This window comes from Barbus barbus (genome assembly GCF_936440315.1).
Source record: "Barbus barbus genome assembly, chromosome: 8".
Taxonomy (NCBI): Eukaryota; Metazoa; Chordata; class Actinopteri; order Cypriniformes; family Cyprinidae; genus Barbus; species Barbus barbus.
Genome location: NC_136736.1, coordinates 7,211,409 through 7,227,540, shown reverse-complemented (window position 1 = coordinate 7,227,540; position 16,132 = coordinate 7,211,409). Strand labels below are relative to the sequence as shown.

The 16,132-nt window shown below is 35.6% G+C and overlaps 2 protein-coding genes across 2 annotated transcripts; both read left to right on the top strand.

Moving 5' to 3' along the window:
- Positions 1–1,595: 1,595 nt before the first annotated feature.
- Positions 1,596–8,348, top strand: LOC306873815 (E3 ubiquitin-protein ligase TRIM21-like). The gene is made up of 8 exons (XM_079423307.1): positions 1,596–1,672; positions 3,583–4,216; positions 4,331–4,426; positions 5,522–5,755; positions 6,030–6,177; positions 6,505–6,549; positions 7,239–7,265; positions 7,377–8,348. Exons 2-8 carry the CDS (start codon positions 3,590–3,592, stop codon positions 7,940–7,942), a joined length of 1,743 nt encoding a protein of 580 aa, XP_079279433.1. The 5' UTR covers positions 1,596–1,672; positions 3,583–3,589; the 3' UTR covers positions 7,943–8,348.
- Positions 8,349–9,314: 966 nt separating this feature from the next.
- Positions 9,315–15,921, top strand: LOC306873661 (adipose-secreted signaling protein-like). Its single transcript, XM_079423105.1, has 6 exons — positions 9,315–9,381; positions 11,487–11,598; positions 11,863–11,996; positions 12,131–12,281; positions 14,203–14,328; positions 15,398–15,921. Exons 2-6 carry the CDS (start codon positions 11,580–11,582, stop codon positions 15,466–15,468), a joined length of 501 nt encoding a protein of 166 aa, XP_079279231.1. The 5' UTR covers positions 9,315–9,381; positions 11,487–11,579; the 3' UTR covers positions 15,469–15,921.
- The last annotated feature ends 211 nt before the right edge of the window (positions 15,922–16,132 follow it).

Below are 16,132 nucleotides of genomic sequence, written 5' to 3'. Positions count from 1 at the left end.
AAAAATACTAAATAAAAAAATAACAAAAATATAAATAGAATAAAAAAATATATAAATAGAATAAAAACAAAATACTGTTTTGCATTTACAAAATAAAACATTTATAAAAAGAAACACAAACGTTTATGCAACATAAAAATGCGTAAACTAACATTGAAATGCTCTACCTGAGAGAAAGCGAGTGCTCGACACTTTTCTTGCCGGACCTCGACCTTCCTAATCGGCAGAATGTATATGAAGTCTGATTTTCCACGAAACATGAACTGATTCAGAATCCTGTTGCGTTTGTAGAGGATGACCTGTGAGCTGAATTCACTGCTGGAAAATGGGTGGGGTTCAAACAAAAGGTGCTATCTTCTAAATTGTGTATCAGATCCAGATGAAAATACCTGTAAATAAAAGCTGAAATGTTAATCTCTCATCTCATATTCATCTTTGATGTCAAACCCAAATGTTTTCAGTCTACAGCAAAAATAAAGGAATTGGCCTTACTGTTCCAATACTTTTGGAGGGCACTGTATATATAATCAGCCAAAGTGGATTTTGGTATCCTGTGTATTAGTAGGCTTTTTTATTATTTATTATTTTGGCATCAAGAATCCCCTCATCTGAACCCTTTACACATTGGGTTTTCTCAGAAGCGAAAGGTTTTAAAAATGAATATATATATATATATTTATTTATTTAATTGCTGGATTTACGTTATCAAAAACTGTGGAAATGCGTTACCACAGTTTGTGAAAGTTCAAGTTCAAGTTTATTTGTATAGAGCTTTTTACAATACAAATCGTTGCAAAGCAGCTCTACAGGAATTTAAGTTTCCACAATATATTTATATATTGCAGAACCTTAATATATTTAACTTATGGCAAAATTTGGTAATTCTGTATGTTGTCTGAACATTGGCATCCTCTGAGGGGTTGGCATTATCTTTTCTCAGGTGTTTGAAATATTTTGCATTATGTTCCTAATGTGCTTGTCACCTCTACTTAATAAGTGCTGATTTGTGTCAGTGTTGAGAGTTTAGAGATCAAAGGATCATTTAACATAACAGAGCAATAACATGATCGACAATCCACATTAGTATGTCTCAGAAGAAGACAGCTTATTGAAAAGTTAGTGGGGGCCTTTAGTTTAAAAGTTCAGTTTCTAATAGATTTTTCTAATTGAATTGACATGCTGTGTTCAAGGTACAAAGTCCCTTTTATTAATGATGAAAATCAACCCTTCCAACACAAGTCTTCAGGGGCTGTAACTAATGCTATTGCATCTGTCTTTGTAAAAAAAAAAAAAAAAAAAAAGTATGTCCATTCATAAGTTTTTTTTTTGTCAGTCTTTCTTAGAGACAAGAAACAAACATTACTTTTTATATTTCTATTGTTTCTTCAGTGAAATTACACAATGAACACAATTTGCCTATTCTGTTGCTGTCCTGTTCTTATGAGTCGAAATAAAAACATTTAAAACAGACGAAAAAGAGAGCCTTAAAATCTCTTAAAATAAAAATCTGCACTTGTCTGACTGGTTGGATCAGCAGCAAGGTGTGTTCCTGGCCTGTTGGTATGCGGACATACAGGTACCTGTTTCCAGGAGGTCTCCACTTCATAGTGAACGTGTCCTATGTGCCACATCCTGAGCGGAACAGAAGAGAAGAGAAAAGGACAGACAAGAGGTTAGTTTTTAAATGAGTATCTGTAGCTGAATTTGTCTTTTAGATTGTATTTCCATTCTGTATGTGTGTGTATGAAGGTGTTTATGTAAGTTTGGATTCTACTTTATGTACCTGTCCTAGAAATGATGACATTTTTTATTTTATTTTATGTTATGTGTGTAACGTGACTAGTTATTGTGTTTTTTAATTTTATTATGTATGTTGTGCTGGTGAGCCAAAGACAATTTTCCACTTAGGTGGACAATAAAGTTATACTATACTATACTATACTATAAAATTGACTGAGACCATGAGATTCTAACTATTTTGTAAACACAACATATTTGTATTAATACTATTATTATTTTTGTTTTTAATTAGAGACATTTTTCAGAAGCAGCCCTACAGTGTAATTATAGAGTACAAGATATTTCATGAAGCATGTGATTGTACTTTACTGCTAATTTGCCTTTAAGAAGAACTTATTTGTGATGATATACTAAGATTATGTCAGAGTATTTCCTGGCTCTTGGTTTTTCTGACAGCCTGTTTTCTTAGATTAGTTTTTGCATTATGTAAGGGTAAGAAGGTTGGTCCCAGGTCAGCTTTGTGTAGCTGGTCTGACTTGATTTCAACATTTCAGTTACTGGTTTAGAATAACTGAAAACTGTTCCCTTTTAACGCCAGTTTTTGAATGATTATTTAAAGTGTATACACTACTAGTAAAAATTTTGGAATCATTTTTGAATGACGTCACTTATGCTCACTAAGGCTGTATAAAATATATTTTAAAATGTAATTTATTCCTGTGATGGCAAAGCTGAGTTTTCCGTAGCCATTACTTCAATCTTCTGTGCTACACGATCCTTCAGAAATGTGGTGCTCAAGAAATATTTATTATTAATAGTAGTGGCAGTAGTATAAATGTTGTTTAACTGTGACCCTGGACCATAAAACCAGTGTTAAATTGCACGGGTATATTTGTAGCAGCCAAAAATACATTGTGTGGGTCAAAATGATACATTTTTCTTTTATGGCAAAAATCATTAGGATATAAAGATCATGTTCCGTAAAGAAATTTTGTAAATTTCCTACTGTAAATATATCAAAACACTGATTAGTAATATGCATTGCTAAGGACTTCATTTCGACAACTTTAAAGGTGATTTTCTCAATATTTAATATATTGCACCCTTGGATTTCAGATTTTCAGACAGTTGAATCTAAAATATTGAAATATTGTCCTATCCTAACAACAACAACAAAAGCTTATTTATTCAGCTTTCAGATGATGTATAAATCTCAATTTCAAAAAATTTACCCTTATGATTGGTTTTGTGATCCTGGGTCATATTTTGTGGAAACCATGATAGAATAATATAATTCAAAGGTTTTATGCATTATTATTATTATTATTAAAAAATATTAAACAGCAAAGGACACATTGAATTGTTTAAATGTGATAGTAAAGACATTTATCATGTTTTAAAAGATTTCTATTTCAAATAATGTTCATTTAAACTTTCATTTCATCAAAAAAAAAAATGTCCACAAACATATTAAGCAGCAAAAACGGTTTTTAATATTGTACACAACTAACTAATAAAATTTTAGCATCAAATCAGCATATCAGAATGATTGTTAAAGGATCATGTGACACTGAAGACTGGAATGATGCTGAAAATTCTGCTTTGCCATCAGAGGAATAAATAACATTTTAAAATATATTAAAATACAAGAGATTTTTGATCAAATAACTACAGCCTTGGTGAGCATAAGAGACTTCTTTCAAAAACATAGAAAAATCTTTATTCCAAATTGTAAAAAACAAACAAAAAACATCTATATTGTGGCTATGTATGCAACAATGGCTGACGTGTTTGAGTGCATCTGTGCATTTTGTATTTTTCAATCAGTCTGTTTGCTTTCAGATACACAATGTCATTTCCTGGTGAATTCCTGTCAGAGGAGCAGTTTACCTGTTCTATTTGCTTAGATGTCTTCACCAATCCTGTCTCCATACCCTGTGGCCACAGCTTCTGCTCATCATGCATCACGTCCTACTGGGAGGGCCAGGGAAAAAGCTGCTTCTGTCCTTTGTGCAAGGAAAGCTTCCGCAAGCGTCCTGAGCTCCACATCAATCACACGCTCAGGGAGATCACAGAGCAGTTTAAACGGATGGCGGAGACCACGATGAGCGCACCTAGGAGTGCACCTGCAGATTCAGCATCCAACCCTTTCTCTGCAGTGAAACCTGGAGCGCAGAACAGGTCGGTAGAGCTGCCCAGAGGCTTCCTGCCAGAAATGAGGAGCCGCTTCCAAAGAACATCATCCAGTGAGCCTTTGGCATCCCATGATGCTCATTCTCTCCCTCCTGCCAAGACACCTAAGCGAAACTTCAGTGTGAGTGGAACAGGTTCCAATGGGCCACAGTGTCCCAGACATGGGCATAGTTTGGATCTACTCTGCAAGACTGACCAGACATGCATTTGCATAACATGTGCAGAGATGGAACATTACGGGCATTCTGTGATAGAGGCCAAGAGAGAGATGAATATTAAGAAGGTTAGTGTACGTATAATGCACGTGAATGAGAAGTAAAAACAATGTAGGATTAAAGGAAAATGTTTATTTATGTATGCGTTGCATCTGTGTTAACAGTTTTTTATCTCTGCTTAGTCCCAGTTGCGCATCTTGGAGGTGGAGCTACAAGGATTGGTCACAGTCAGAGAGAAGAAGATAGAGGAGATCCAAACATCACTTGCAGAAATTCAAGTATGTGCATCTATGCCATAATAATGGTAGCAAATTTGTCTGATGTCGTACAATCTCATTTGTATGTTTTCATACAATCTGCTTTCGCCCCAGTGATGGTTATGTTTAGGGGTGGGGTTACAGGTTGACCTTCAAGCTTACTTTTAAAATTAAAAAACGTGTACGATTCACATCATATGAATTCATACAAAATCATTAACTTGTAAAATAGTTACATTTTCTCGTGAGATTGGGTTAGTAGTTCGCTCAAAAGAAAAACAAAAACAAAAAATTTTCATTATTTACTGACTTTCATGTTGTTCCAAACCCATATGCTGTTTTTTGTCCTTTGGAACACAAAAGGATCATTTTTGAAGAATCTTCATACAGCTATTTTTAAACATGTTCTACAAATGGGAGGGAAGAAATGAAAAACTAGCTAACAAAACAAAACTCACCATAGTCCTATATATTCTAAAGGCGTGGTCACATTAAGGGATAGTTCACCCAAAAATGACAATTCTGTCATCATCTACTCACCCTCAAATATATGAGATTATTTTCTTCTATTGAACAAAAATGAAAATATTTTGAAGAATGTTTGTAACCAAACAGTAGCCATTGATTTACATAATATATTTTCCCTTTAGCAAAATTGGCAAACAAGGTCTATTGTTAATAGTGTAGCGATGTATGAAGAAGCACAGATCACACAGAAGAAAACAGGTGTCTCATGTGCAAATTTTCAAGTGTGGATTCCCATAGAAATAACTGGCTTTTACTCATTAAAATACTCTGACTAACTGTATGTGATTCCACCTTTCACCTGTATGTGATTGCGTCTTCTGAAGCCACACTGGCTAAAATTCACAAATATTTTCAGTGAGTAATGAATTAAATTCAGTTCTTTTCTTTTTATGGTGTGTTTCGTCATTTGAGACTGTCAAGGTCTGGAGAACTGTGGCTGCATGGAAGATATGCGTTTGAATATTCTTCAAAATACCTTTTCTTTCATAAAAAAGTCATATTGGTTTGAAAGAACGTGGTTTCCTCATTCTCTTAATTCTCCTAATTTTCTGCAAAATTTTCTTCTTGGCCTCGTTTGTTTGCTTTAAGGTGAATGCAGAGCAAGAGAAAGCAGGTACTGTGAGTATGTTTGCTGAGTTAATGAAAGCTGTTGAGAAGTCCCAGGCCGAACTTCTGGAGGTGGTGGAGATGGGACAGCGAGCTGCAGAACTTCGCTCTCAGGCCTTCATACGTGACCTGCAGATGGAGATCTTTGAACTTAGAAATAGATGCAGCGCCATCAATCAGTTGACCCAGTCCCAAGATCATGTTTCCTTCTTTAAGGTAAAACCAGATTATATAATTATTGAATATTTCAGAAATTGTTCCATGTAAGTGAAAGTAACGTGACATGTGGCCAAGTATGATAACCCATACTCGGAATTTGTGCTCCCATCCAAAGTGCACACACACAGCAGTGAACACACACACACACTGTGAACACACACCCGGAGCAGTGTATTCATCTTCAATAACTTAACCTGTCAAAAGCCAATTGTATTGTTTGTTTTATTTTTATTACCCGAAATATAACCAATAAATTGCTGTTTCTTTTCAGACGTATCCAGCCTACAGTAGTTTCCCTGAGACAAAGAGCTGGGCAGAAGTGGCCTTGACCCCTGACCCCACTGCAGGAGCAGTGCTGAGAAATGTCACTCAGATGGTGGAGGAGGTTCAGGAAGCCCTGAGAAGACTATCTGCGATCTGTAAGACACAGTTCCTTCATCAACCGCTCTTTAACAGATCATTTACATACACTTTCATTGCAGTTCCAAACCCAAATGACTTTTTCCCATAGACTGGAAAGTGCATAACAGAATTTTCTTTTTCATATATTCCTTCAAATGGATAGGGTTTGAATATTGTTACTGTGAACAGAATGACATCATCTTTGACTCAAGAGCACTTCAGATGCTTCACCTCACAAGCATATTGTTTGTTTAAAATCAAGGAGATTTTAAAACCAGAATTTTTACATGTACACATCACTGTTTTCTCAGTCATGTTTATGTTATGTATTTTTGTGCTGTCAGGTTTGCGTCCTTCCACAGGAAATACACAGGAAATATACCAACAAAGTAAGTTTTTTCTTCTCCTTTTCCTCCAACCAGTCCAATTTTAGCTTCCCGTCACAGTTTTCAGTGCTGGGGGCTAAATCATAAAAGTTTTAATGTCACTACAGAGAACTGCATTTTCTCTGTTACAGTCCACATTTCAAAGCCAGGTTCAAAACTAATCTTATCCTTTATCCTTTAAAGATACTATTGACTATGAATATTGTTGGCTCATATGACAAATGAAATGCAAATACACTACGTCTTACCCAAGAGTAGCATAAAAAAAATCTTGAATCTTGAAAAGAAATGCTGAATGTTTTCATACATGTTAATAATATTATAACAACATACACTACAGGTCAGAAGTTTGGAATAATTGCGATTTTGAGAACTGTTTTCTATTTTAATATGTTTTAAAATATAAGTTAGTCTTGTTATTTCAAAGCTTAATTTTCAGCAGCCATTAGTCTAGTCTTCACAGATGATCCTTCAAAATCCTTACATGCTGATTTGATCCTTAAGCATTAATAATGGTTCAATATTGAAAACGTTTTTGCTGCCTAATATTCCAAACTTCTGATTGGTCTTGTATATGATTGGAGTGACCCTGTACTAAGTCTTATACAAAGCCAATTAATTCTGCATTTTCTTTATTTTTTATTTTCATTTTTTTTTAAAAAATAAAAAATTCTGCTTTCTTCTAACTGTAGAAGTGTGGAGAGTGCAGGAATATGCAAGTATGAGATAATTTCACATTATTAGTTACTTCAAATATTTGTTATTTATTTCACCATTTTCATATGTCTAAAAACATCTTGTTTTCAACTCTGTCCTGTTTCTCTCCTCAGTGGACGTAACCCTAGATCGAGACTCTGCCCATCCACGTCTGATTATCTCTGAGGATGGTAAACAGGTGCACTGCAGTGACCGCTACCAGACGGTGCCAGATATAATTGAACGGTTTGACCGTGTGGTGTGTGTACTTGGCCGCCAAGGTATCAGCTCTGGCTGCCATTACTGGGAGGTTTTGGTGGGTGAGAAGACAGACTGGGATTTGGGCATTGCTAGTCGCTCCATCAACAGGAAAGGAAAAATAGTCGCAAACCCAGCTAATGGATTTTGGTTTCTAAGTCTACGAGACAAGCATGAATATGTCTTCCGCACAGAACCATCAATGCCTATAGTTGTACACCCAAAACCACAGCGCATCGGTGTGTATGTGGACTATGAAAAAGGTCAATTGTCCTTTTATAATGCAGATATAAAGTCACTGATATTTACCTTCACAAACTCCTTTGCAGAGGCTTTATATCCTTTTTTCAGCCCATGCACGAACAAATCTGGCAAAAATGAGGCCCCGCTTATCATATGTCCTGCCTCTCCAGCAAACCCAAGCTGGCAGACTGAAAAATGAAAAAATAGTGGGATGGAAAAACGAAAATAAAGCGCACAGGGATTGTTTACTTTATTATTTAATTCCAAATGAGGAAAATTAATATGGTTTTAATTTACTATCCATGAGATCATTTCATTGGCTTAACGATTTTATATATATATATATTTAACAAAACATAAACAGTTAATCCTTATAGACTTTTGATGTACATAAAACATGAAGATTTATGAAGTGCAAATGGCTTGAAATTTGGGATTTAATTTGACACTGAATGCAAGTTTGGATGGTGATGGAGATCTGACTGTAAAATAACCTCCCATTAGTATTTAGCTTGACCAAGCATACAAATGTATAATATTCAAATATGTGTTTTGTACATCTCAGTAAAACAAAAATAAATGTGAATATACAGTATGTGACTGCATCTCTTCTATTTCAATGTTGTCTTTACTCTCTGAATTTCTAGAGTCCATATTATGGGATTATTGTCCTGGAAGACAAATCAGAGACCAAAAGGTCTTAAAAAGAATGTACAGTACAGCAACTTTTGCAAGTTAAGGAGTAACTGTGGCTTTAAAGGGATAGCTCACATAAAAATGAAAAGTTTGTCAGTAATTACTCACCCTCATGTCGTTCAAACAAGTCAGAAGGGTTTATGCTTGAACCACTGATGTCAAATGGACTATTTTAATGATGTCCTTAGCCTTGAACGTGGTAAATCCGTTACTGTCTATGCAGGGTCAGAAAGCTCTCGGATTTCATCAAAAATATCTTAATTTGTGTTCTGAAGATGAACGAAGGTCTTACCGGTTTGGAATGACATGAGGATGAGTAATTAATGACAGAATTTTCATTTTTTTGAACGAACTATCCCCTTTAAGTAACGCAATTCTGACTACTACTAATAATAATAATAAAAATAAATTTGGCCTTTTCATCATAATTGCAATAAAAACGTTTCAAAATATTTTTTTTAACAAAGCAACTATATTTCACATCTGCCACTTCTTTTTTGGCTTATGAAACAGCTGATGTATGTTTGCAGTGTGGTATTCTCATCAAAGCAGCTACAGCATGATTTTTTTTTATTTATTGCATCCTTGATTTCCAGTTGACCATTTGTTGTTTTTCATTCTATTTCTTGTATATCCGTTTGCAGTGCTGGGTGAGGCCAAAGTGGTCACCAGCTCAGCTCAGCCCTGCTCAAAGCCAATGATAGGCAGAGGTTCTGCTGGGGCACTGGCCCCCGGACCTCTTGCCTCCACATTTCGTGTATATATGAGGGAGAGGTAAAAAAAAAAAAAAGAGAACTAGATGTTAAATAACCATCAGTAACCAATGGCTGTAGCTCCTTTCTTGTGACCGCGCGCGGCGTCAGACCTGCACGCTGCGTTCGAGGCACAGCGCTTCAGGCAACGCCACAAACCTGCTTCCACTGTTCAGTACATGCAAGACAGGTAAGTTTGATTTCAGTGAATTTCCTATTAAAATTATTTTGATTTTCAGTTATACATGTGTAGTCTGTGTGCACGCGCACAATTTAAAGCGACCCTCACTGCACAATTTCATTTTTTTTCTTAAGTGGGAGCTATTAATAGAAGCCTCAAAATCACATTCTATCAAATAGTTCTGCATAAGCCGCATTGCAATCTTCCCCAGGTGTATTTATGATTCTGTCTATTAGACGAGAAGTTAAACATAAGGTAATATTATTCAAAATGTGCGCATTTTGGCTAAACCACTTACTCTTAATGTCGATTTATTGTTTTTTTTCTCTGTCAGTGGTGCCAAACGGGACACTGGCACGCGACGCTCAGTGTCCCATTTTTACACAGACCATAACATGCTGTACTTTAATAAATTATGAACGAGAGATGCCTTGTCGTTAGGCGTTGTCTTCGAAGGGTTTATTTAAATCCGGCAAAAGCGGACTCCTCGGGGACCACCTATATAGACATCTCTATAACTTGCATCGCCCATCTCAGCGATTATTGTTGCATAAGCCGCTTTTTTTTCTTATCGTCATATTTGATGTGATTTTACAGGGGTGCTTTGGAAGAATGGCTGGAAATAAGTCAGTCTGGATGAGCGCGGTCTCATAAGCCTCTTTAGTTTGAATGTGAGTGTCATTCTCTGAAATAACCTTGACTGAACTGGCGTAATGACCCCGATTAAAGCCAACGATTTTCATGTGAAATTGCTGTTTATGTCACTATTAATCAGGATGGGTCTGGAGTCCCATCTGCGAGCACAAATAAATCTACAGGGGACAAAATCAGGGTTTACCTCTCTGCAGGTTTGTACACAGAGTTCTACTCCCAAGTACATCAGTGTGCAATGCGATTACAGCAACAGCCTACAAGATAACAATTATGAGGATTCATTCAATAATTCACCAAGACAATGTTAACTGCTATTTAAAGGTGCATACATTTGAAAATTCACAGCCGTTTTGAGGAAAATTACAATTATGTTGTCTAGAAACAAATCATTTTACATGGAGTTGGTCCACTCATTATGAGTGCAGCCATGTTGAGATCCCGTGACCAGCTGTATCTGGCAGTTCTGCTTAAATAATAATAATAATAACAATCATGTTTACTTTATATACCTTTTATGTTATTTACCTTTTTATGTATCTTTTCTTCCATGCAGCATGTATCGTTAGGGGACTGAATCCAAGAATGTCCATTATATGGATATGTGTAGGAGGAGGCAGAGAAAAACATAGTTCAAAATTAATAAAACAAAACTATCAGCTTCGATATGAAACAACAGCGGTAAAATTCATGCACCCATGCTGAATGGTGTGAGTATAAAGTCTAAAATTGACTTGGGGGCAAACAAGGAAGCATCTGAATGGGGTTTTGGCCAAAAACAGGCCTCATGAATGATAACTCAGATGATTCGCCATATTAACCTCAGTTACTACTGCAAACTAAGATGATAATAAAGCATTACAGTTGTGGGGGACCTCCATCCCGTGGCGCTGAACCCAGCAGGACTATGCTACAAAGCCAATGAAATCAAGAATGCTCATGGGATGCACAATTAATAATTTAGAAGCTAGGGGAAATAACCTGCATGCAATTTAAATATATTTAGATCTCTCTCTCTCTCACACACACACACACACACACACTCTCTCTCTTTATCCACCTTTTTCTTGCCATAAAAATGGGCAAATTCGAAGCTGCAAAAACACCCATTTGTAAATTCTATGGGTGTGGCTTCCAGTCTCATCCGCGTCCAACTATTTTTAGCTGTACAAAACAGTTTGTTTTGCTGCTTGATATTGAAAATTTGTGTCTTACGATATTATTTTAATGTATTATCTTAATTATGAACACACTTGTTTGTAGTGCAAACAGTTTTACCGTTAACTGCACGTTGTTATTCTTCTCGTTAATTATCTATAACGGCTAATGAACCAGAAGTCTCAACCATAGGCTTACTTCCACGTTGAAGAGAAAGGTGGATACTGTCTGAAACAACAGAGTACAGGACATTACAAACTGATCATAGATTACATAACTCACAGGCATCTTCTGTTCTTCTGCAGGGGTCATTCTCTCTGAATCAGTGTCTGTTATTTAGAGATGATATCAAATTGACACCAATCATCATCCCTGGATTTCCCTGGCCTTATGTTGACATGGCAACAGGAAGGAAAAGTCAGTGTCTTTTCTGGGTTCATAATGTCTATACATTTTTTTAAATAATATTTCGATTTTTTTTTTTTTTTTTACATGATCTAAATGTACGTTATATATTTATACGTTTATCATTTCTCGTCATCTTTTAACACTTCCAGTGTGTGTTTGTTCTAACAGCTCTCCCACACTGGGTTCAGCCTGCATTAATCATCTCAGCATGTATCTTCTGGTCCAGTATCCATCTCTGTGATCTTAACTCAACCCTTGTTTTCTCTTCGCCAGGCTCCACTTCAAAAGGTGGAGTACATTTCCCTGATGATGATGAAGACGCTCCCCTTAACAATAGCTGTGATGAAAATCTTCAGGACAAAGTCATCACTGCTCTACCAGAACCTGATGGTGCATATCTCGTTAAGGTGAAAAAAAAAAAAAAAAAAAAATATTCGCTTTCCAATAAAAAATAACTTGGAAAAAAAAAACAAGCAAAGAAAAAAACAAACAGTCAATAAGATGTGTTGCATGCTGAAATCTCTGAAAACTCTGTATCCAGGTGGGGTTTTTAAGGTGCCATCACAAATATGAAATCGGCTTTTCTTTGCCGCAAGTCCCAACACTAGGCAAAGATGTCTCCCTTTCTCCCGCACTACGCACTACTGCAAAACCACGACTACGTGCAACATGCATCACACCACGGCCTGAGGGTATGTTTTATAGTGTCCTTATGGTGTGTGTGAGTCACGACAGAAAGACTAAGTTTAGTTGAACACATAAAATTTGTACATGGGACTTATTGTAATTTCTTTTTTTCATTCACAATGATTTGCATGCCCAAAATACCATAGTATTGTACAGTTACAATATGGAATATATAGCAATTCACAGCATCTTAATAAAAACTTTTATAAAATTTGTGTTGAATTCGTTGGAGGAATGTTAAAAATGCATACAAAAAAAGTTACCCATAAATATATTATCATTCATTATATTTATATAATGTATTTGGTATTTCCAGAAACATTAGATTGTTTAGAAACATATTTGCATTATACTGTATATATTATATAACATAGATATTTTAAACAATATTTGAAATAATTTATAGATATATCCTTATATTTAATAAACCAATTTTCATTCATGAAGAACACTTTATTTCTTAGAATGTTGTCAAAAATAATACGTGTGTGTGTGTGTGTGTGTGGTTTATGAGGACAAAAATTTGTATAATGACATGGGTATGACAGAGGTATTACAATATGAAGGTGGTTTATGAGGACACCGCCTATGTCCCCGTAATTCAAAAGGCTTAAAAAAAAAAAAAACAACAAAAAAAAAAAAAAAACTAAATGGTGTTTTTTTGAAAATCTAAAAATGCACAAAGTCTCCTGTGAGGGCTAAGTTTAGGTGTAGGGTTGGTGTAGGGCAATAGCACACACAGTTTGTTCAGTATAAAAACCATTACGCCTATGGAGAGTCCCCATAAACCACAAAAACCAACATGTGTGTGTGTGTGTGTGTATACTCACACACACACACACAAAATACCATAGTATTGTAGTTACAATAGAATATATACGATTCAGTATACAGCACCTTCATAAATTGAATAAAAAGCAAACACACCCAATGCACATTCTTTATTCACTATTTTATAGATTTGTAGAGTTAAAAAATCTTGAATTTTACTTTACTTAATTGGCGTCTTGTTCCGACCAATTTATTTGAATGCACCTGGCATTGTAATTACAACTTTCCAACTCGTAAATATAATCTTCCCAGGTGGACTTGAAGACACAATTAGACCAGCTTTTACCATACAGATAGTCTTCTATGTCACTTGTCAAAGTCTTCTTACAACCCTTGCATTCTCATTTATTCACATAAACCCTATTAGGAGGTGTTCATTAGTTAAACAGAGGCTTTTTAAACCGAAGATACATAGAGGAGATCTTATTACAGGGAGATTCTCACTGGAGCAAACTGGGTTAAGTTCTCTGCTCAGGGGCACAAGATTAATGAACAATGCTTGTGATCTTAGTCTTGTTAGGAATAGAACAAGAAACCTTTGAGAAAACAGTCCAGAATTATATCCATTATAGGCTTCCCTGACTCAATAAATGATGAGAAATTTCATTAAACTAAATACATATAGCTTAAACTAAGCAGTTACAATTAAAAACAATTTAAACAAGTTTGTAAAAAACGTAAGCACTATCAGAGCCATTAATGTAGATCTAAGATCGCTTGTACCCCTGACTGGTAATAAAACATTAAGCCAAATGCAAGACGTCATGTTGCGATCAATAGTCACACTCCTATTTCAGTCCGTCATCGATCTCTCCATTAGCTGAAACTCACTTAGCGTGTTTATAGTAGTGTCATTTTTCCCACAGTTGAAGCTCTTGGGAAATCTTAGCAGTTTTGCCATATCTGAGCATACAATTTGATTTCTAAAAGAAGCTGCAAGCACTTTGCAGTTAGGTGATTGTTTCTCTATGATGATTTTAGTCTTCATCTTATCCTGGTCACTCAGGCGCTTTCTTTTCTCCATCTTATCTTTGTTCTCCTCTGTATCTGTATTGATTCCACACATTCCCGTTCATCTTCCTGTGCTCTTTTAAGGGGGAGTGAGGGTGGTTTGTGAGTACAGTGCTCATCAGGAGGGAGTGGTGCAAGAGGAACTCACCCTGGTCAACAGGAGCAGAAGGGACAGCAGCGTCCGAGTTCGATTACAGGCCAGAGTCATGGGTGAGATACACACACCAACTAGTGACAGATCTCTAGTCATTCATAACAGAGCGTTTCTAGAAACTGAAACTGTGTCGTTTCTGGACCAGTTTAGCTGTTTCTGCATATTCAGTTCAGTTCAATTGTTTCAAAGCAGTTTTACAGAAATATTAAGCTGGGATGGGAGAAAGTATTTTGTTTTAATGAAATCCAAAAATGAAAATTCTCTTCTCATTTATCTAATGCTGTCCCAGTTGTATAAGACTTTCTTTTTTCAGATGAACACAAACTGAGAATTTTAGAAGAATAATCTATCTCTATGAGTCCAAATAATGCAAGTGGATAGATCTCTCAAAGTTGTGCTTTAAAAACCATGCAAAATTAATATGGCTGTTATCATACGACCCCGTTCGATGAATTAATGTCTTCTGAAGCAAAAGAAAAATACTAATATGGTAAATTATAAACCATCTGTCATATTGACAAGTTGACAAAAAGTGTGGGTTATAAAGTTTAAAAAGTACTCCCTTTATTTTGTAGTAAGGATATAAAAACAAAGCCAAAATGTGCTTAATTTGATTAGAACTGTTAAGTAGCATTAAGTGAGAACTAATTTGTAAATAGAAAACTACCTCCACTAAAATGTGACCCTGGAGCACAAAACCAGTCATAAGGGTCAATTTTTTGAAATTGAGATCTATACCTACACGTAAGCATACCATTGATGTATTGTTTGTTAGGATAGGACAATATTTGGCTGATACACAACTATTTGAAAATCTGGAATCTAAGGGTGCAAAAAAAAAAAAAAATACTGAGAAAATCGCCTTTAAAGTTGTCCAAATTAAGTTTTTAGCTAGTAATGTTACTAATCAAAAATTAAGTTGAGATACATTTACAGTAGGAAATTTACTAAATATCTTCATGGAACATGATCTTTACTTAGTATCCTAATGATTTTTGGCATAAAAGGAAAATCGATAATTTTGACCCATACAATGCTGAATTGCTACAAATATACCCATGCTACTTATGACTGGCTTTGTGCTCCAGGGTCACAAATAAGAAACTAACTATTCTTTTTTTACAGATCGCCATCATGGGACACCAATGTTACTCGATGGAGTGCGGTGTGTCGGTGAAGAAAAACACACAAAATAATGGCATAGAGAAGATGAAGAAAGTGGTTTGCTTGTGTAAATGATGAGAATAAACCAAAATGAATGAATGCACATGTGAATGTGCCTCAGAATGTGAACAACCCATTGCACACCCATCCATAGAGGATCATAACTTAATTTTTTCTACACTAAAGCAAAATAGAGCCACTATTCTAGTCTATTTATCACAGGTCTAATGGCATCACAAATTTTGATTACAGTCAAATTAATTCAAAAAGCTATTTAAACAGAAAAGCAATACCAATGCATCTGGCCTTTTGCAAGCACTACCTGAACCTAATGCCTGAAGGTGGAATGTATGTATAATCATGTGCATAGTACACTGCATATACATGATTATATATAATCATGTCATCCTCTTGCTTAAATGCTTTGCGAACATAATTAATGCTTCCAACTGCTGTAATACATCTCAAATACGATGTGATTTGTTAATAAAAAAAAAAAAAGTAGGCTGTGGTTGAATGCTTCATGCACAAATAATTTTGGGATATGCATTGCGATGCATTGGCCTACACAAACATCACTTGGCAACTGACATTATTATTGTACCCAGAGGTAACGTAAGCAGTTTGAGGACAGTACCACCCAGTGCTCAAAAGAAATCCCACGAGAAACCTGCTAGAATCTTTTCAATAATTTAG

What these genes read in the sequence shown, in the direction of transcription:
- LOC306873661 (XM_079423105.1), top strand. An exon ending in CATCACACCACGGCCTGAGG is followed by an intron (nt 12,282 to 14,202) that starts GTATGTTTTATA and finishes TGCTCTTTTAAG; the next exon opens with GGGGAGTGAGGGTGGTTTGT. An exon ending in ATTACAGGCCAGAGTCATGG is followed by an intron (nt 14,329 to 15,397) that starts GTGAGATACACA and finishes CTTTTTTTACAG; the next exon opens with ATCGCCATCATGGGACACCA.
- LOC306873815 (XM_079423307.1), top strand. Translation starts at nt 3,590, where the DNA reads ATGTCATTTCCTGGTGAATTCCTGTCAGAGGAGCAGTTTACCTGTTCT. An exon ending in GAGAGATGAATATTAAGAAG is followed by an intron (nt 4,217 to 4,330) that starts GTTAGTGTACGT and finishes ATCTCTGCTTAG; the next exon opens with TCCCAGTTGCGCATCTTGGA. An exon ending in CATCACTTGCAGAAATTCAA is followed by an intron (nt 4,427 to 5,521) that starts GTATGTGCATCT and finishes GTTTGCTTTAAG; the next exon opens with GTGAATGCAGAGCAAGAGAA.